At 40.0% G+C, this 20,631-nt stretch overlaps 1 protein-coding gene across 5 annotated transcripts in view; it reads left to right on the top strand.

Moving 5' to 3' along the window:
* The window catches only part of ARHGEF3 (Rho guanine nucleotide exchange factor 3), a 257,794-nt gene that overhangs the window by 192,218 nt on the left and 44,945 nt on the right, over nt 1-20,631 (top strand). The window contains exon 1 of one of the 5 annotated variants that reach the window (XM_006130915.5): nt 8,071-8,423. The exons of the other annotated variants lie outside the window; for them this stretch is intronic. Within the exon in view, the coding sequence (XP_006130977.2) occupies nt 8,328-8,423 (96 nt within the window). The 5' untranslated portion in view covers nt 8,071-8,327. Of the gene's footprint in view, nt 1-8,070; nt 8,424-20,631 lie in introns of those variants that run through there. 5 annotated transcript variants of the gene reach the window in all.

Below are 20,631 nucleotides of genomic sequence, written 5' to 3'. Positions count from 1 at the left end.
CTTTAAGGGTGGCCATTTTGAACTCTGTTGTTCTCCACTACACACCTCCGACTGCCTCACACTCAGTTTAACAAACACTGTTGTAGATTCTATTGCCAGCGTAAATATGGAGTAACTTCATGAAGCCAATGAAGTTGCACTAGTGTAAGTGACATCAGGACGAGAACAAAGGTGTTTCAAATGAACTATGTTCCTTCCCTGTGTCCTTTATATTGCATTTTTGGAACAACAGTGTCTATAACTTATCTGAAAAAATATTTCAGTTTTGTAATTGATTCTACATAGTCTACCTTTTAATAGTTTCATACTTAGTTGTTTGGAATTTGTATCATAAGAATATCTTCACAATAATATATATGTTTTGGTTATTTTTTTTCTCCTATAAGTTAAAGACATGAAAGAAAAAATAAAATAAAAACCACCACCACACTGCTCAATATTTTCTTTAAGTCTCTAATTAGGAAGCTTATAGTCTAGATTTGATTAATTTTGCTCTATAGGGTAGAAGGTGGGGAGGAAGAAACAGATCAAAGTGAAAAACTGACACAAAACTTGAATCACATGAGGATGAAATTCATTCAGGCAAGTTAGCTATGTTTTTAATTTTATTCTGCCAGCAGCAATCCAAGAAAGGTTGAAGGATAGACTGGATCTTTGCTACTAGTGCTTGACTAGTTATTATCCAACATAGCCAAAAGACCGACCAAAAATAAGCAGAGAATTGTTGAATTAGGTCTTGCTACTGTAGAATGAAATATAGAGAGCCCCAGCGTCCTTTACATAGCCCTCAATGGTCCTTAAAGAGGTATAATACATGTATAGCGCGGGAAGGCATATTCCTAATAAAGAGAATAATTAAGAATTAGTAATATATACAGGTTTCTTTTTATTCATTTAATCTTTCCAAAATAGTTATACAAAGCAGATTTTGGATTTTAATGTGGTAAGCATTCAGAATACCAGCATGTCAGGAAGACAGTAAATCAACTTCTGGGTGCAGTCTTTTCAAAATATTTCTGTCTAATCACACATTCTGCATTTCTGCCTAAAGGCAACTGGAATGTTTTGACAAAGATAAAGTAAAAAAAAGAAACCTTCAACATTCTATTTTCCAGTTTCCTTCCTCAGACTAAATTCAGCTTTCACTCTCTTCTCCCCTTTCCTGTTTCTACTGTACAAAAAATAGCTTGGAGATTCTCCCTCCGTTTGCATTTTCCATGTTTAAATATTTAGGTTCAGTGTTCAGATCATTGTGCCATAGCTCAAAATCCTGGCTTCTTAAATGCAGTTTATTAACACAAGATGACAAAATCATCTCTTCCTATTTCAATGGCGTGGACTAAGCCCAGAAGCCCCTTGCTGGATAGCTACCAGCCATGCCTCCTCTGGCCACAAAAAAGAGCAGCAGAGAAAGCCTCCAGGTAGCCTAGATCAACTGTGGCTAATAAAACGTTAGTTCACCAGGGTTAGCCCCTTCTGCTATATTTATCTGCGTCTTCGAAGGTATGGGGGATCGCAGCTCCCATTGGCTGGGAAGGGCAATCTGCGGCCAACAAGAGCTGCAATCCCCTGTGCCTGTGGAAGCTCAGGTAAATACGGCGGTGTGGGGGCCCACCAGGGGCTATCCCTGGAAGACCAAATCTGGCCCACAGGGGTATTTGGTTAACCCACAAAGAATTATACAGATATGTTGGATGTATCTAACTAAAATGTGTTTTAAGCTAGGCATATCGGGGAAAGCTGATAAATAGATTTTTCTAGGCAAAGGAAAGGAGCCAACCTCTCAAATCAGATTGGCCAAGAACAGTGGGCTATTTGTATCAAAGATTACATGAAAATCATTGGCACTGTAAAAAAAATCACATATGGGGGAGTAGCCAGCTTGGCATTTACACAGAACAATATGGTGTCTACACACAGCACAATAAATGAACTGTATTTGGGGATATACTTCCAAAGAATGTTTCAAAGGTTACTAGACTATACAGAAAGGAGGAAAGAACCCCTACATTAGCCAAGTGCTTTGAGCTTTCTACTGGATCTTTGAACAAAAAACTATAATATGATTTAACAAATTAGTCTTAGAAGCATGTTTTATTTTGGTTTGTGTATAACCATTTCTATCTTTATTTTCTACATTATATCACTTAAACTTATGCTTTCTGGTTAATAAACTTCTTTTACTTTTATCATAAATCAGCTCAGTGGTTTGGCTGAAGTGGGTTTCTCAACTCTGGCTAAATTAATAAACTGCTGTGTAATATTTCTTTTAAAGAGCAATTAGCTTAGTAAGGTTTTGTGGGTTTGATGATCAGATGGGCTGAACTTGGCAGAGAGAGACATTTTGGGGGAAAACTCAAGTCTGGAAAGGATGCTGAGGTCTTTCTGCAAGAAGTAACCTGTCTCGTGCTGGTCACTGGCAGGGCTGAAGACGCCCTGGGCAATATGGGAGGGCTTGGCTCCAGGCCCCCAGAAGGGGTGAGGCCTAAGACAGAAGGGGCTGAAAGCGGCCAGCCCTCAGCACTGCCTGGACCATGCTGCGCCTCCCACACCCACTCTGCTCAATGTGCAGCTCCGGTGATGGTCTAAAGGGCCTGGGGCTCCATCTGCTGCTGCTGCCCTGGTGGTAGTAGAGGCAGCCCAGAGACCCAAGCCCTATTAAATTGCTAGGCCCGTCAGTGGCCCTGGAGTGAGGTCATTTTTATAGTAAGCAGATTGCTGATGTTAGGGCTCTCAGCCAAAGCTGCACTGCGTACAAGCACTCACAATTACAGGGCAGGCCGTGACACGATGCCTTCTTGGTCTAAGTTGAACCCCAAAGAGTGCCACACTAACATGAGCCAAACACAACCAATTTTTATTCCTGAACCATAGTAACAGGGACAATTCTCTTGAACCAGAGACTTGTTATTTTAACAAATAATTTAGGATCTTGGTTTGGTCAATAAATATGGACTGGCATAAAACCACCAAACTCAACTTCACTTTTGGCTTAGAAAAAATTATATTCCATACACAAGAAGTGTCTGACTACTGCACGAGCCTGGTGTGCTGTCTAATCACCGTATCTGTTTCTGGTTAAAAGTGACACAATAGCTATTTAATTTTTTTAGAAATCAGATGGGTTAGTGGTCAAGGCATATGTTTTGGAATGGCTAATCTCTCTGGAACCATTTGTTCAATTCTCAGTATTTTTCAGATACAGATTTAAAACTCAAGGCTTGTTTTGCATAGATGTTAAATATTAATTGATAACATATACTGTGGATTAGTGGGTAACTGCATACCCCTCTAGACTTGACTTCATTCAAATGGATCTGTATATTAAATGGTTTTTAAGGTTCTTGCAGTTCTTTCAGAGTGACTGTAATATAGTGTATTGATTGATACGTAATACAGAAACTAGGAGTACAGTGCTATGAAACAGCAGTTTGGGATAAGGACAGTTTCTTTAGTACCAGAGGTGGGCTTGGTACTTTACAGATTAATTAAATAGGACTGGTACCTGCTGAAAGGATTTCACTAGGGATGATAGAGGTTGTTTAGTTTAATTTAATTTAATAATCATGTAACTGCACCAAATCTTATTGAATACACCATTATTCAATGGTCCCCAGGGCTGGGGCCAGGGCCGGCAGCTAGTGTGCTCCCGGCCTCACTCCCAGGGAGCCCCTTGCCACCCTACGCTGCAGCCTCTGTCTGGGGGGGGGGGGGGGAGAAGGGGAGGAAGTTCCAAGCTCCCTGTGGACAGAGGCTGCTCCAGCATCCCCTCCCCCCCCCATTGCCTCTGTGGGAGGCGGCAAGGGGCGGGGCAGGCGACTCCACGGAGCTGGCATGCACGGAAGCTGGCTTAAAAGCCAGCTCCCCACATGAATTGTCTCCCACCTGCTCCACTCACCCTTTTCACTGAGGCAGCAGCACAGAGGGGTGGGGGTGCTAGAGGGAGGCAGCTGTGCGGGATATGTTGGTCATGAGGACCTGGCTTAAAAGCCAGCTCCCCACAGGCACCGGCTCTCAGAGGCAGCAGCAGTCGTTAGGATTAACGGATAAACCCGAGCTTATCGGTTTATCGTTTGAGTGGCTATACGCTAACATCCCCAGATTTCACAGTCTAAGGTTCTAATTCTGCAGAGGGATCTGGGCAAATTTAAAATTCTGACCCCGTAAGTAGCCACCAACAGAGATCCCTTTGCAGGATAGGGGCCTAAGGAAAGTTCTTACATCACAGGGATGTTATGTTGTATACTTTTAGGAGCTATATACAGAACACAAACTCAAGTCCAGAATCAGTGTTCTCCAAAACTGTTGGTAGCTGTGTAAATGTCACTTATCAACTTTTATACTCCTTGGAAATATTTAACATAATCTAGCTCTAAAACCTCTCTCTTTTATGTATTTTTTGCACAAAATATTTAAAATAACTTTATTCCTGTGTAAACTATCTTCATTACTTCATGAAATTTTGTCTGCTACTGTTCATACAGAAGATTTCTTAAAAACAAACAACTCACACCAAAAAAAAAAAATCCACCTTAATTAGTCACCTGTTGATTCGTGCATGAAGATTTTAGAGTGGAGTACACATTAATTGATTCTGGCTTTTACCTATATTACACATCTGATGTTGAAATTTGTACAAGCCATTGAAAATGACATAGATATGGTCAACTGTGATCTCACTGATCTCTGAGAACAGAGTCCAAGTGATACAGAGAAATAGCTCTGCTATACAAGTTGCACTTCAAATTTAATTTTTCACTGCTACTCTTGATGACTACCTTTCAGATTCAGGTAGTGTACGATATATAGGAGCCTATGTAGCACCATGAGTATTACTGAGATCATTGTATCTCTTTTCCAACAGCTGTTCAGATTTTGATGTTTAATGGATAAAGCCACATGTGATCTGGGTCGTAGGAACCTAAAGGTCTACCACTTTCTTTCTATGCACCCCAAGGCTATGTCTACACTCGCGGCTTCTTGCGCAAGTATGGCCGTTCTTGCGCAAGAATCTGCAGAGCATCTACCCTCCCACTCTTACACAAGGAAATTTACAGCACGGCGTGGTAAGAGAGGGCTTCTTGTGCAACAGCTACGCTCTTTTTTAACAGGTGTAAGCCCTCTTGCGCAGGAGCTCTTGCACAAGAGGGCAGTGTGGACGCTCGGCAGGGATTTCTTGCGCAAGAAAGCCCTATGGCTAAAATGGCCGTCGGAGCTTTCTTGTGCAAGAGAGCGTCCACACTGCCATGGGAGCTCTTGCGCAAAAGCACAGCGTGCACATGGCAGTATAGATGTTTTCTTGCACAGGACTTCTTGCACAAGAACCCTTGCGCAAGATGTTCTTGCACAAAAAGCCGCGAATGTAGACATAGCCCAGTTGTTTTAGTTCAGTAGTTGTATTGCATAATTCTCCATAAATTAAATTGCTTGAGGACTGGAGGTAGAGTATTGTCAGTGGAGGATCTACAAGCTATGAGCTTGTTTCCATTACTGGTTCACCAGAACTCAAGTTAGTTAACCTTCAGGGGATAATGTGTTGCTCTTCTGTTTACTCAGACTGTTGCCTGGTACACTTGAGGTGAAAGGAGACTTGTATTTAAAGGAATTAGATACAGTATTGAAGTGTCATTATGGCCTCGGAAGCAGCTACCGAGCTGGGACTAGGAAGGAAGGGGGCGTCTCTTCTCCTTCGCTAGCTGGGAACAAAAGGGATTTCTCTTTCTCTTACCTGTTCTAGTAGCCAGTGAGCTGGGGCAGCGAAAGAGAGCTGTCTTTCCCATGCCACAGGCTGAAGCTGGGAAGAAGGGCTGTCTCCCCAGCAGCTACAGCCCAGGGCTGAGGAAAGTTGCCTTTCTCTGGCTGCCATAGCTCTGCATGTCACCAACTTCCCTTCCCCACAGCCCTCTCACCCCACCTTCTCTTCCTCCTAATGCCACCACCTCATTTTACATGACATGTGCATCTTCTCCCGAGTCTAGACCCCTAATTAGTGGAGAGCATTTAAACTACAGGGCACCAATCTGATCAGTAGAGGAAAAGCAGAATCCTTGTACTGACACACTTCCTGGAAATATAAACCAGAGTTCATTATTTTAATCGCTGAACCAGTAGACTATTGTCCTCTATGAAACATGGCTTACATTGTAAAGCATTTTATAGGATTGGAATGTTGAGTTTTCAGGGCAACTCCTGAAAGGCACTTTGTCTTAATGATTTAAGTGAAGCTGAGTGTTAGCACACAAACCCATATACAAACACACAGGCATTATTTAAAATCAAGGCTTTTAAGGTATGACACCAGTAGCACAACAGCTGCAGTATTCTTTGGACTTTTATTTCCTAGACTGGCATAAAACTACATGTTTTAGGGTTATGATATACTTGATTTTTAAGGGACCAAGTGCTAACACCGTATCAACTGGTATTAAAGGAGGTATATAATACCCAAACATGAAGGAAAACTGACCTGTAGTTTGGAGAGTAACATAGCATGTCTCTGCATAAACTATTTTCATATTTTATAATGATTCATAAAGCACACTGGATTTCACAACTTTGTCTTTTACTGTCTAGAATTATAAATATTTAATTTATTTAGATATCAGATTGTTTATACAACATCAGATATGTTTGTGTTATTTCATAGAAAAAAACTGCCTATTCTTTTCCACAGAAACCTTGTGAAAGAAATTGATTAGCTCTCTAGTTTCTGCATGATCTGTGCATGGTGGTCTGCATGTTTGATTCACATTATAGATTAAGTTTACTACTAGGGTGTAACCTTATATTTCTGGTAACTTTTTACTTTATCCTCCATAATTACAAATGCTTCTTTGTTAAATGAGCTAATGGCCCTCTCTCTATAATGGTAGTCTTTATAGTCCATAGTTATGCCCTGAATTAATGACAAGTAATTAACATAACTACAAATTCTGGCTTCTGGATGTGCATATGGTCCCTTAGCACAGTGCTATATTTCTCAGGCTAAAAATATGACCACAATCTTTCTAATACTCATTGTTTTTAATTATTTATGAAGTCCAGTAGCTTTATACAGAACTCTTTAGTGAGTGATAGGTGCTGAACAAATAAGAGTAACTGCTGCAAAGAGTTTATATTCTGAAGACACAAATACTGTTCTACAGCTTTGGAGAAAATAGTTACAAAATTCTCATGTAACCCTATAGCCTTTATTGAAAACAGTTTCTCTGCAATCTCCTGATTGCATTACTCCTCGTCTAAAACAGCTCTTAGGTGTTTTCTTCCCTCAGCTTCCTATTCACAGCTTCCTTTTCCTTTTCTCCTTTGTCAGACAGATCCCCTAACACTTCCTCTCCCTTTTCAGGCAATTTTCACTACCTTTGTACTGTAGTAAAGATCAAAAAGAATCACTTGGCTGCCTGTAAACTGAATCATGCTGTATAACAAACAAGGCAAAGGTACTTTTCCACTTCCCCAGTCTGCTACAATGGGGAGGAGGGAGGTCTCTGCGTAAACAATTGAGGCAGAACGTAATTAGAAAGAAAACAAACCTACTCCCTGCCAAACAGGAAAAAGCAGCAATGTGGATTAATAAAAAGTGAAAAATATCACATGCTGTTAAGTTATGGTGTGATACATTTTAACCCCACCCATTCTCCCAGACTCCAATTAGTGTCCTTACATCCACACAAAACAAATTCAGCTGACAAACTCTATAGGCAGTTAATAAAATTGGGATTTTATTAGGGACATCAATAAACTCGTTAAAATCATTAATATGATTACTTGCCATAAAACTCTGCATTTGAGGCTTAATACTATACTATCTGGAGGAACAACAAAGAGATACTAATTAAATTGCAAGTTATCCTGTAAAGAACAAGCTGAGGGATGTCAAGTTAAAATTAATATTTGTGTCATTTAACGTTGATGACGCATAGACCGCAGTGAATAAAAGTGTAGGAGAGAAGAGGAGTAATGTTCTGCTGTAAGTAGCATAATTTTCTCTGAGTGTTTTCCGCTGTTAGCGAGTGAGTTTAAGTAATTTGCTCCTTTCCACTGATTTTTCTCCCCACCCCCCTTCCTCCATCCTCTGCTAGTGGGCGGGTTTTAGTTATGAGCAGTAGTGTTGCGTTACTTTAGACAGATAGTGAGAGCTTGGTCTTTTTCCTGCTTTATTCGAGAGCAAGAGTTGGGGAGGCTATGCTGGGTTATCAGAAGTCTAGAGCAGAGCGTTTCCTTTATTGAACTGCTGGACGCCAGGGAGAGGAGACTCGGCTTTTTTTGAATTTTGCATTCAGATAGAATCAGCTGTGACATCCGAAACTGCTGTTCCTGTAGCCACAATGGTGGCTAAGGATTACCCCTTTTACTTCGCTGTCAAGAGGGCAAACTGTTCTTTGGAAGTACAGACGGTGACTAGCGCATCTAAAGAGACGGAGGTGCAGTTTGCTAATGTTTTCTCATTTTCCTCTCTTCTCTCTTTCTCCTCTCTGTAGCTTTAATCATTCAAACAGGCTGAATATGTCTGGGGAAAACTACATTACTCTTTGAATATACATATCTATACTTAACAATTTATCTTCCCTTGTGCATCCTTCACTGCTCTGTAGAATGTGCATTTCAATTTGGAGTGAGGCAAACGATCGCTATTAGCTGGGGGGTTTTTATAATAAGATTATTCTTTGTAACCAGTAGTTAAGACATTTCCTTTTTTGATATATGGGTGTTAGGTTCCAGTGCAGTGGATTAATTGTAACTCTGCCAAAAATTAATCTAATCAATGACAAATGAATGCTTCTAAAATGAGGGACACTTTTTTAAAATCTGGAATTAAGAAAAAATTGATTACATCACTTATTGTCTGCAAAGTGTTGCAACATGTTTGAATTTAACAATGATAGTGGTCATTTAATACTCCAATATTTGATATTCCAGATTAATGTTTAGTCTCCTTTGTTTAGGTTTTTGGCCGTGAGAACTGTGACCCTAAGGATTAGCTTCTGATGAATTGGAAGAGTGGGAAAAATTTATCTTTGAGATTTTAGCACTTAAAATACTTGTTTTCATTACATTTGTTTGCATAGTAATTTAAATGCAGATTGCTAAACTGCTAGTGGTTAGTACGAATATATCACAAATGATTGCTTCCAATGCTCTGTTTGGAGCAGTTCAACTGACAAATCCAGCCATGTCACTGTTTAAACTGTGTAGATTAAGAGCCAATAAGAACCAACTTTACTTTTACTTGTCAGAGTACTTTTGTGTGTGTGTATTTGATGTTATTACAATTGTGATATTTGGGGGCATTTTAGAAAATGTACACAGTGATAGACTAATATTTGCTACTATGATAAAATTAAGAAACGCTTGTTTGTTTTATGTAGTGCTGCTTTTAATTATTTGTGGGCCATTAAATCTTGTAATCCCCATTGTCACCATATTGCAAAATATTTTGCATTAATTCAGAGCTCATTTACTAAATATAATTTGAAACATTTTCTTTATTATGGGAATGTGCAGTTCTATATAAGGGAACTAAACTGTCAAATGAAATATTAATTTAAAATAAAGTTAGAACTTTTTTAGTAAGTGGTGTATAATCTTTAACATACAGGCAAATCTATCAAATGTAAAAGAAAGTAAAATCTCAACTATTGTATATTCAAAGAAAAGCCTAGAGTATAGGGATTTATCTTTCAGTGATGGTACCAATTAAGATTGTGAAATGCAAAAGCTTAATCAAATCAATTGTCCTGGATTTATACTCTTTATACTGCATGTCTGCAAAATGTGGTTTGTTTAGACTACTGTACTGCAGAGTTTCAGCATTGTGGGGGAAAAAAATCAACATTTGTTTGACACCCCTTTTATTGATCCTGATGAGAGAGTATTAAGAAAATCAAGTTGTGCACCCCTCCCCAATCATGCACCCCTCCCCAATCATAAGGGTGGATTTTAAAAAAAACACATACACTTTGGGGAAAGTATTTACACACACAGAAATGTGCAACCCATTCCTTTAAAATTTTTCAGTAGGAACAGAATTCTCTTGTTCACTAGCTGTGTGGTTGAGCTGTGTGTCTCAGCATACTGAGAGTCTAACCAGGCTATTGGGCGCCTTCTACCATTATTGTGTATTACTGCATTAGCAAAGCAGCTAGCTGTGTATTACTGAATGTTGAAAAATTATTGCTTGATCTTAGCTGCTTACTTGAAGCTTGTTTGTCACCCAGCATTTCAATAAACTTTGCCTTTTGAATTACAATCTATGACATTAGAATAGGTTTTTTAATTCAGAAGTCTTTAAAGTCAGAATTTGCATGTTCACATAAACATTTGCTCCTATCTGAATAATAGTTTAACACTTTTTTGTGAACAAGTTAAAATACCAATAATTGCTATATGGTTTTGTGTATGTGTGTAAAATACATAATGACATTTTAGTTCACTTATTACATACAGACTTGAATTATATTATTTTACCTGTCACTCTAGTAAATATCTATTTACTGTGTGAAAAGTATTTTATATACACTTTTACCCTATATTCTGTCTGAAAGATGCCATTGTGAACTCATTTTCCCCCTCGCCCCCAATGTTGAAAATAGTTTCACTATAACAGCATTTTCTTCTTGTTTTAACTAATAGTGAAACTTGTTCTTTGGCATACATAGCTTTTTAGCTTGGAGTTTCAGTATACACAGAAAATAGACACTTAACTACATTTATTCTGGAAGATGCCAATATTTTATTTTGTTGTTTTTAACATTAAGAAACTTATCCCCTATCACATAGTAGAGCACTGGCAAACAGAAGATGTAGGTGAAAAATAAGAACTGGGGGATTGTGATGACAATTTGTCAATTCCCATGTGGAATTGTTAGTAATTAAATCTAATGTAAATCAAACAAAATATTAGGATGAAGAATAATAAAGAAACAATATATACTAATAACAACCCCCCATGTAGGGTGATTAGAATAAAATGCTAATTTATCTAAAGGGAAAAAAATGGATTGGCAACAAGAGCAGCTAGAGACATAGAAGAACCTTTGCATGTAGAAAGACCGAAGAGTGGGTCTGCTAATTTTAGAGAGAAGGTGGATATGGAGTGACATGATAAAGGTATACAAAATAAGTAGTATCAACAAGTTAAGACTGGCATTTCTCTCAACACTTTCTCATAATAGAAGAACAAAAGAACAGTCAATGGAACAGAAAAGTAGCTCACTGAAAGCCAATAAAAGGAAACACATTTTCAACACAATATATAATTTGTTTATGGAACTCGCTCCTAGAAGATATTGTTAAGGCCAAAAAGCCTAGCGGGATTTTTTTTTTTAAATCCATGTATATGGATAATAGGATCATCAATAACAACAAAGCAAGGATTGAGAATGAGTTTTGGGAAGGATTATCAACTGACTTTTTTTTTTTTCAGAGCATAAATCTCCTTTTATTTAATGGGGATTAGGAGGGAACTTTTTTCCTACTAACAAATTGTACCATAACTTCTGATTGCAGGGTTTCTTGCACCTTCTCTTCATCAGTACTGTTTACTCTGAGACATGATACTGGAGTAACGTCACCACTAGTCTGATCTGGCATAACTAGCATGTTACTCTTCAACATTGTTTCTGTGTTTGGTCTGCTCCAGCACAAGTTACGGAGTCTTCCTTTTTTCTGGCATGGACTAACAAAATAACAATGAGCTGCATATTGAAACTTTTATACTCATAGTTGGTGTGTTCTTTCTTCTTATTACCTGCCCTTTGGGAAAATAAATGGAGAGCAATCTCTAGGACCCTTTCCCCATGCTATCTGTGAAACTGGAGGTCCTTTGGGTAAAGGAGAGCATGCCAAGTATTTTTCCCTTCTATGCCATTATCCTTCTCCCATCGATACAATAGTTTCTCCAGTTATGAAAGGGAACATGGGATAATTAGACAAAAAGGAAGGGGAGAGGGATAACAAAACAGTCATAACTTCATTCTCTTTCCAGCTATAAGTAAAACCAAGAACTTTAAACTAGGTAACCGAATAAGGGCTAATGATCTGAGAACAGTTTTGCCCAGTAAGTGTAAACGCAACTATGGAACAATCATTAGGGGAGCTAAGGAAGAATGTAACTGGAAGTATAGATGTCTTGTTGTGCATTCTTGAGTAAGACCAACAAGGGACTGCATGGAGACCATACATTTCAGAGCTCACAGTGGGCTTAGCCATTAATATCACAGTTTCTGAAATTCTGATGCTATTGTGGGGCCTCCCAACAACAAAAACAAAATGCCTACTGACCCAGTGTCCAAGACTTCACTCTTCTACAAGAGACCGTATCCAGAGAGGAAAATACTTCCATTCTTCTAGCAGTTTGGTTTTCTGTTTATACAAGTTCTAAAGTATGCAGCGGCAGTCAAAAAAGCAAATAGAATGTTAGGAATAATTTTTAAAGGGATCGAGAATACGACATAAAATATCTTTTTGCTTTTATATAAAACGATGGTACACTCGCATCTTGAATACTACATGCAAATGTAGTCACCTCATCTCAAATATATATATTGGCATTGGAAAAGGTTCAGAAAAGGGCAACAAAAATGATTAGGGGTTTGGAATGTGTCCCATAAAGAGAGATTAAAAAGACTTGGAATTTTCAGCTTAAAAGAGGGGACTAAGGAGGGATATGATAGAGGTCCATAAAATCATGGAGAGTTATTTACTTATTCCCACAATATAAGAACTAGGGGTCACCAAGTGAAATTAATAGGCAGCAGGTTTAAAACAAAAGGAAACTTTTCTTCACTCAGGGTACAGTCAACTTATAGAACTCCTTGCCAGAGGATATGGTGAAGGCTAGTACTTTAACAGGGTTTAAAAAAAGAGCTAGATAGCCATTGATGGACCTAACCTCCATGAATCTGTTAGCCAGAATGGGTAGGAATGGTGTCTCTAGCCTCTGTTTGTCTGGAAATGAGTGACGGGGAGGGATTGTGTGAGGATTACCTGTTGTGTTCCCTCCCTCTGGGGCATCTGGCATTGGCCACTGTCAGGCAGGATACTGGGCTAGATGGACTGTTGATCTGATCCAGTATGGCTGTTCTTATGTCTTTACTACTTGTAAATATAAATGCTATCTCTGTTGTGGATAAAAACATCATTGCCATTTTTCTATACCATCATGTAGAATGGGATTTAGCTTTTATGTGCTGTATATTCATGCAGTTAGTCTCTTCTTTCTGACACCTGGGATGCCAGTCCTGCATGCAGTCTCTGATACTTGCCAAGTGAGATGGTATTAGGTGAGATAGTCTACCTCCTGTGTAGGCTTGCATTTTAGTGTCCTGTCATTAATGAATGCTACTGAATTAAATATTAATTGGCAAATATGGAAGATCAATGTTCTTGGGTATAACAATAGGAGGTAACTTCAGATAAGTGCTTCTCAAAAGGCACTGGCTCTTAATGTGTAAATTGCATCTTATCTTGCTTTTCATGTACTGAAAACAAATGCAGGGTTGTAATAAGAATTTAAAATACATTTAGTTGATACTAGTACACTTCCTATTTTCCAGTGATAGAATAAAATATTTAAGTTATATTTGACCTTTTTGAGTACGAGGTACATAAGAACGGCTGTACTGGGTCAGACCAAAGGTCCATCTAGCCCAGTATCCTGTCTACCGACAGTGGCCAGCACCAGGTGCCCCAGAGAGGGTGGACCGAAGACAATGATCAAGCGATTTGTCTCCTGCCATCCCTCTCCAGCCTCTGACAAACAGAGGCCAAGGACACCATTTTATCCCCTGGCTAATAGCCTTTTATGGACCTAACCTCCATGAATTTATCCAGCTTCTCTTTAAACTCTATTATAGTCCTAGCCTTCACAGCCTCCTCTGGCAAGGAGTTCCACAGGTTGACAACACACTGTGTGAAGAAGAACTTCCTTTTATTAGTTTTAAACCTGCTACCCATTAATTTCATTTGGTGTCCTCTAGTTCTTCTATTATGGGAGGTAGAGTATAGGAGGTGTGACAAAGCTTTCTTGTCAGATTAATTGTAATGTTGCTGCTTCTTTCAAGTCAGGTGCACTTCAGATTTGAGTGAAAACCAAAAACTTAAGAATTGTAATTGTAGGCAGAATATAATGAGATTTAAACTGTAAGGACTCTTAAGAAAAATCAGCAGAAAGCAAGTGTTTTGGTTTTCTTTGAAGTTTTCCTGTCTCTAAACAGGAATCTGCTACAGATTAAAATACTGTAGTGTCTTGTTATATAATTGGAAATTGACAAAATGCTCCATCAGACACTCAATCAACATTTGCCTCTTTGTGACTGTAACTTGTAGTAGGAGGTGTCTGAGAAATAAACATATTGAGGACTTTTTTTCTTCAAAATTTAAATCCTAGTCACCTTGGCCACATGATGTAATTCAACAGCAGAATCTTTAAAAGTCACTTTATTTTATGGGTAAACAGTACAGAAGGGTCAAGAACAAGAATATATGTTCCTAGTTAGATATTTTCCATACACTGTAGTACATTGGCAGATCAGTTCAGTACAAACTGAACCTTATTAATCCATCTACTTGATAAACAGGCAAGTAATGAATTATGAGAGTCTGGTCTGGAAAAGATAAGACTGAACAATGTTTTTGGATCTCAACAAGGATAAACATGGTGCAGTGTTTTGTTTTTGTTTTTAAATGATAATATAAAACCTTAATAATGTGGTGAGCATTGTATTCACAGGATAGCTTGGAATCAAAGACAACACTTTCCTTTCATGGAAATAATTAACTAGAGCTTTTAATTAATTAACTTTGAATCAGTAATTGAGGCGTGGAGTTAAAAGGAAAGTCAGAACTAACCCTAACTCTTTTAGCTGAGTGGATGTAGTTGAAGTGCTAAACAGCCATGCTAGTGTCTGCACAGCATTTTGTCAATATGGTATTGACCTAATTAGGATCTGTGTTCTTAAATAATAAACAAATCTGTATGCTCTTCACATAGAGGGGTAATTCAATATAATGCCTATGACTGATTGGGCCCAGGGGCGGATGTTACAGTGTGCTCTATGTCAAGCCCTTGATTACAGCAACACCACTTATTCTTGTAAAACACCATTATTTGTCCAAAGAAGCATAATCTGCCTATTAGAGAATAATACAGTATTAAGGCAGGTGATAGCTGATGAGGTTTTTATTAACAGCAGTTTCTGAATAATATAGTTGTTGAATATGAACAATGTTCTTTGAGGACATGTGTATACAGCAGTTTAGCGAGTTTTGCAAGCACATCTACAGGAGGACATTCAGAGTATGGCTTAGCATGTCCTAATAACTACAAAAGCTTGTCTTCAAAGTATTTACGTAAATCTTTATTTCCTCCTCAATTTTTACTCTAGTGTCTTCATGACATCCATTTATAAAGCATACAAAAACAATATTGTATGTTTTCCCTGCATGCCTAATTTGGTATAACAATGTGTTATCCTACTGAATCAGAAATATAGGATTGCAAGGGAATTCAGGAGGCTATCTTGGTCCCCATTTTGAGCAGAGGCTGGTTATTAATCTTGGAATACTAAGAAATATAGTTGTTAGAATTACTAACCAGATATTGGGACCATATCCTAGGAGCGGGACAGATCTGTAAGAAATAATGTAATTGGCATAATTGCATGAAGTAATTGCTCTATGTATTTGGCTTAACCTTGATAAAAGAACACAATTTACAGTGACATAAAAATACTAGTGACTTTTTTCTTTGAGGATAGATTGGAATGTGGAGAACCTGTGGGGATTCCAGCTGTTTTTAATGGGCTTCGTACATCCTATTACATGGAAGAACCTGGTGGCTTGCCATATGGGCTCGGTCATAGCTGGCCAGCCTAGTCGCTAGACAAAGTGGAAGAAAAGTCCAGGCAGAAAGTCAGTGCCAAGAGGTAAAGCCATGGTCAGGAATCAATAATGAGAAGCTGAACCAGGTATCAAAGCCAGGAAGGTGAAGCCAAAGTCTGGAACCAGGGAATTCAGAAGCAGGATGAGAGAGCAGGATTTTTTGCAGCAACTAGCTAGGGTTCTGCCTAGTTGCCCAGATGAACTTCCTGTATCTTCCCTATACTCAAGTACTGTCCAGATTAATCTAGAGTTGGAGAGGTCCTGCCAGTCAGGTCCTCCATGGGTGGCAGGTTGTGTGTTTGGATTCCTGAAGATCATGACTGTTGTGTATTTCAATAGCCGTAGCAGCTGGCTTGAGGTTGTGCTCACCTAGGGAATCTGCAGATGTAGGTTCTAGACCTGCTGCTTCTTTACATCATCCCTTATTTTTCCCCCATTGGTGGCACTATGGTGGCACTACTTCCAGGCCAGGCTTTTTTTAGTTGCTTTTGTGGAAAGCTGCTGTTAGATCAGGGGCATGTACATGGTGTGCCAATTCCCAGGACTTTTGCTCTCCAGAACCATACCCCAAAAATGGTTAACTTAAGAACAGTTACTCAAGGTTATGTTCCACATGTCCATTCTCCACTATAGATGTATGTGTGCCCTGAGCATAATTACTGTAATATTTTCCTTTTGACACCTGTTGGGGCAGCCGCACATTCATAGTGCGGGTACAAAGCGCCCAGACAACACTGCACCCTCTATTCCTTCTTTCCCGTTAACCCCAATGTAGAGGGATAGAAAGGTGGGTCATGGAATGGACATATGCAATACATCTCAAAAACAGTTGTAGAAGGTTAGTGACTGCTTTGTTCTTTGAGTGAATGCACCTCTCCAGTGATGGCTCCTAAGTAGTTCCACAGGTGGTGAGATCTGAATTCATGGAAAATGCTGACTGCAAAATAGTTCAACTGAATTTGGCATTGTCCCTGGACTTTTGGATGATGTCCTAATGAGAAGAGAGTATGTACTGATGACCTGTTTGCTGCACTGCATCCTGAATAAGGGTCTGGGCTAGGAATGCCATTGATGTTGTTTGCAGGACAGACATGGTAGCTGGTGTGAGCAGTCACGATAGCTGGTGTTGGAACACCTGCCTGATTTTAACACGTACAAATACATAATGCAATCTAGGATGAAATTCTCTGAGCAATAATAGAAAGACTCTTCATCCTGTCAGCTACCACTTTGATCAGTTGAGTGGATTGACAGAATGGTTTGGTCCTTTCTGTGTAGAACAAGGGCTCATCTAATGTCCAAGAGTGAAGACACTGCTCTTCCTTATTTGCATGTGATTTTTTTTTTTTAGTTGGGAAAACAGCTTTGAAACTGAAATCTCCTTCTAGAGAAAATAAGGATGAGCCCAAAACTGCACCTTGTCCTTAAAGAAGACTGCATGGAGGCTCCAATGTGAGGGTGCAGATCTGAGACCCTTTAGGCTCGTAAGGGCCACGAAGGCCAGCTCTAAGCAAAAATGTGTAGCTGAAGTCGGCTTACTTTTAAGCTGAGCCTTGGCAGCATCCAATCTGCGGGAGACTGATGGGAGCAAATGCTCCTGTCTGCTTCCCTTACTCCTCACAAAAGGAGGAATAGCAGATGCTGGCAGGCGCTGCCGTCAGCATTCAACTTAAGGGTCTATCCTAGATGCATTAAATCGAATGTCAGGAGATTGGCATCCCAGAGGTTGATCTCCTAGTAAGTATAAACGTGTCCTATGAGATCCACTTTCCAGGACCAGTATAACAAGGGGCACGTTGCCAATGGCTTGAATGTGGGGTCTGATAGGTGTTAATAAAACCATGGTCAGGTCCCAGAACAGAATGAGCGCTCTTGTTCTTAAGGGTATACTCTTTCTAGACTCTTGAGGAAATGGATAGACCTCTCATAAGGAAAAAAATGACTTGTTACCCACCTGAGGGTAGAAAGCTGATATTGCTGTAAGGTAAACCTTTATTAAGGAGATAGGTAAGCCTTGTAATAAGTAGTCAAATATTTTCTATAGTGGCGAGTATGTGGGCGAGACTCCATTCTGGGAAGCCAAGATGGAGAAATGCTTTGACTTTGAGAGGTAATTAATCCTGGTGTATAACTTCCTGCTACCTTGTAGAACCTGGCAAACCTGTTTGCTCTATGGGAACTAACTATGGAACTCTCAGGCAAAGGGAGCTGAAGTTTGGATGGAGCAACTAACCATGGTTCTGAGAGATCAGGTCTGGATGTAGAGGAAGTGAGATCAGAGCCACTACAGAGAGGCCTAGGTTCAAGCTAGGTCATGACTTCAGTGGCGGCCATGTGCAAGAGTTCATGGGTATAATCCCCTGGTCTCCTCCAGGAGGTCCAACAAATCCTTCAAAGTCTTCCATTTGAAAGAGATTGACACATTGCTTCATGGGTTAAAGGACTCCAGGATGACCCCTAAGCCTTTGGGACACTGTACACCAGCTACTTCAAGGAAGCGCTACAGACCCCAGTTGTCTACCTGGTACTCTGATCCAATAGCCAACCAAGTTCCTCAGAGGAGGAGGAGCAGGGTTTGGTTTTAAGCATAGGCCATCACCCACTTCTATCTCAGCATCGTCTGGCCCATCCAGAAATGTAAAGGTTTCTCAATGGGGCTTTTGATAAGATGCGTAAGGATGGTTGTACCAGTTCCCATGATATCAGATTCTGTTTCCTATTTATTTGTGGGCCCCTGTTACACTTCATCAGTGCATGGTCTCATATGACCATGGATTATTGGGTGCTAAGCATAATGGAAGTGAGATATACCCTCCAGTTTATTTCTCCACCTCCTCCCCATTCCTCTTCAGGGACCTATCTCACAATCAGCTTCTGGCTCAGGAGTCTCAATCTCTCCTTCAGGTGGCAGCTGTGGAAGAGGTACCACAGAATTTGAGGGAAGGGCTTCTACTCCTGTCATTTCCTAATTCCCAAAACCAAGGGTGATCTCAGATCTATTTTAGACCTGTATCAATGTCTACATCAAGAAAATAAAGTTCTGCATGGCCTTCCTGGATTTCATTATTCCCTTCCTGGATTGTGGGGACTGCTATGCCACTCGGGATTTAAGGGCTGCCTACTTTCACATATCTATTTTCCAAGGGCATAGAAGGTTGTTCAGTTTTGTTGTGAATCTCACACACTACCAGTCTGCAGTCCTCTCATTCAGCCTGTTGGGGGCTCTGCTGGTGTTTACTGTACCAACATTTTTGTAAATTTCCAATAATCAGGCACCTTTGGGACTCAGTGGGTGCCGGATTATTGGATATGCCAGAGTACCGGAAGGGGTACTGAAGACAGTGAATCTATCTAGTGACTTTGGAGGTGCAGTTCCCACCAGTGACTGAGATTGGCACCAAAGTAAGGGTATGTCTACACTACCCCGCTAGTTCGAACTAGCGGGGTAATGTAGGCATACCGCAATTGCAAATGAAGCCTGGGATTTGAATTTCCCGGGCTTCATTTGCATAAGCGGGGTGCCGCCATTTTTAAATCCCCGCTCGTTCGAACCCCGTGCCGCGCGGTTACATGCGGCACGAACTAGGCTTCCTAGTTCGAACTACCGTTACTCCTCATTCCACGAGGAAGCCTAGTTCGAACTACCTAGTTGGTGCCGCGTGTAGCCGCGCGGCACGGGGTTCGAAAGAGCGGGGATTTAAAAATGGCGGCGCCCTGCTTATGCAAATGAAGCCCGGGAAATTCAAATCCCGGGCTTCATTTGCAATTGCGGTATGCCTATATTACCCTCCTATTTCAAAATAGGAGGGTAGTGTAGACATACCCTAAGAGAGCCTGCAATGAGGCCCATGTGGTCAGTTTCACCTTAGATGATGCCATGGGATCATTTACTGAATAGTAACTGGGAGCAACAGATTTCCTGTAGGATGGCCGCAACATCACTAGCTCCTGCCCTGCTAGAGATACTGCTAGCAATAGCAATATCAGTTCTCTTGCAGTAGCAAATGCCTCTGGCATGGATGACACTGCAGTTGTTATACCAATAAAAGCAAGCAGGATCTGATGAGGGGGATAAGGCAAAAAGCCACATTTATTGTAAAGATAATAATAAAAAAAATAAAGAAAAGATGGAAGCAAACAACGTTGTTTAACTACTTAACCCTTATACATATAAACATTCATTCATCCATTCATTCAGGTTCTGTGTATTTGTTATAGTTACCTGCCTGGAAGTTGCTTGTGACAGAATACTGGCCAGGTACTCTGTACACAAGTGATGGTAGTGGGGAGTGAAGTCCTGATCAGATGCGCATCTGAAGCTCCTGGTAGGCTGGCAGCAGAACCTTGGACTCCGATTCCATAGTTTTTTAGTCCAGTTCTTATAGGAATTTCTTCCCATGCCAGTCTATGGAAATTGCTGCATCATGCTGATGTCTCCAGGGTAGCTGCCAGGTGCTCGTCAGTGATCTCATCAGGTGGACCTCCAGTACTTGGTTTTCTTCACTTGACACCTTTTGGTTGCACTGGCACCTGACGCCTTCTTCAGCCCTTTGTTGCTGTATTCTCAGGCTGGCACCTCTCAGAACCATTCACTCATCATCCAAGCACTCTCTCTCTTATATACATTCCTTAATTAATGTTTCCCATACAATATTTTTGTATAATAATAACTTTACATATATCAGAGTTGTAGTCACAAAAAGTTTCTGGGTGGTATTGCTTAAAACATTCTCTGAGTGCTGAGTAAAA

The sequence above is a fragment of the Pelodiscus sinensis genome, chromosome 11 (assembly GCF_052426305.1).
Source record: "Pelodiscus sinensis isolate ZL-2025 chromosome 11, ASM5242630v1, whole genome shotgun sequence".
NCBI classification, from domain to species: domain Eukaryota; kingdom Metazoa; phylum Chordata; order Testudines; family Trionychidae; genus Pelodiscus; species Pelodiscus sinensis.
The sequence above is the reverse complement of the archived record's forward strand: the minus strand, read 5'-3'. Positions and strand labels throughout refer to the sequence as shown.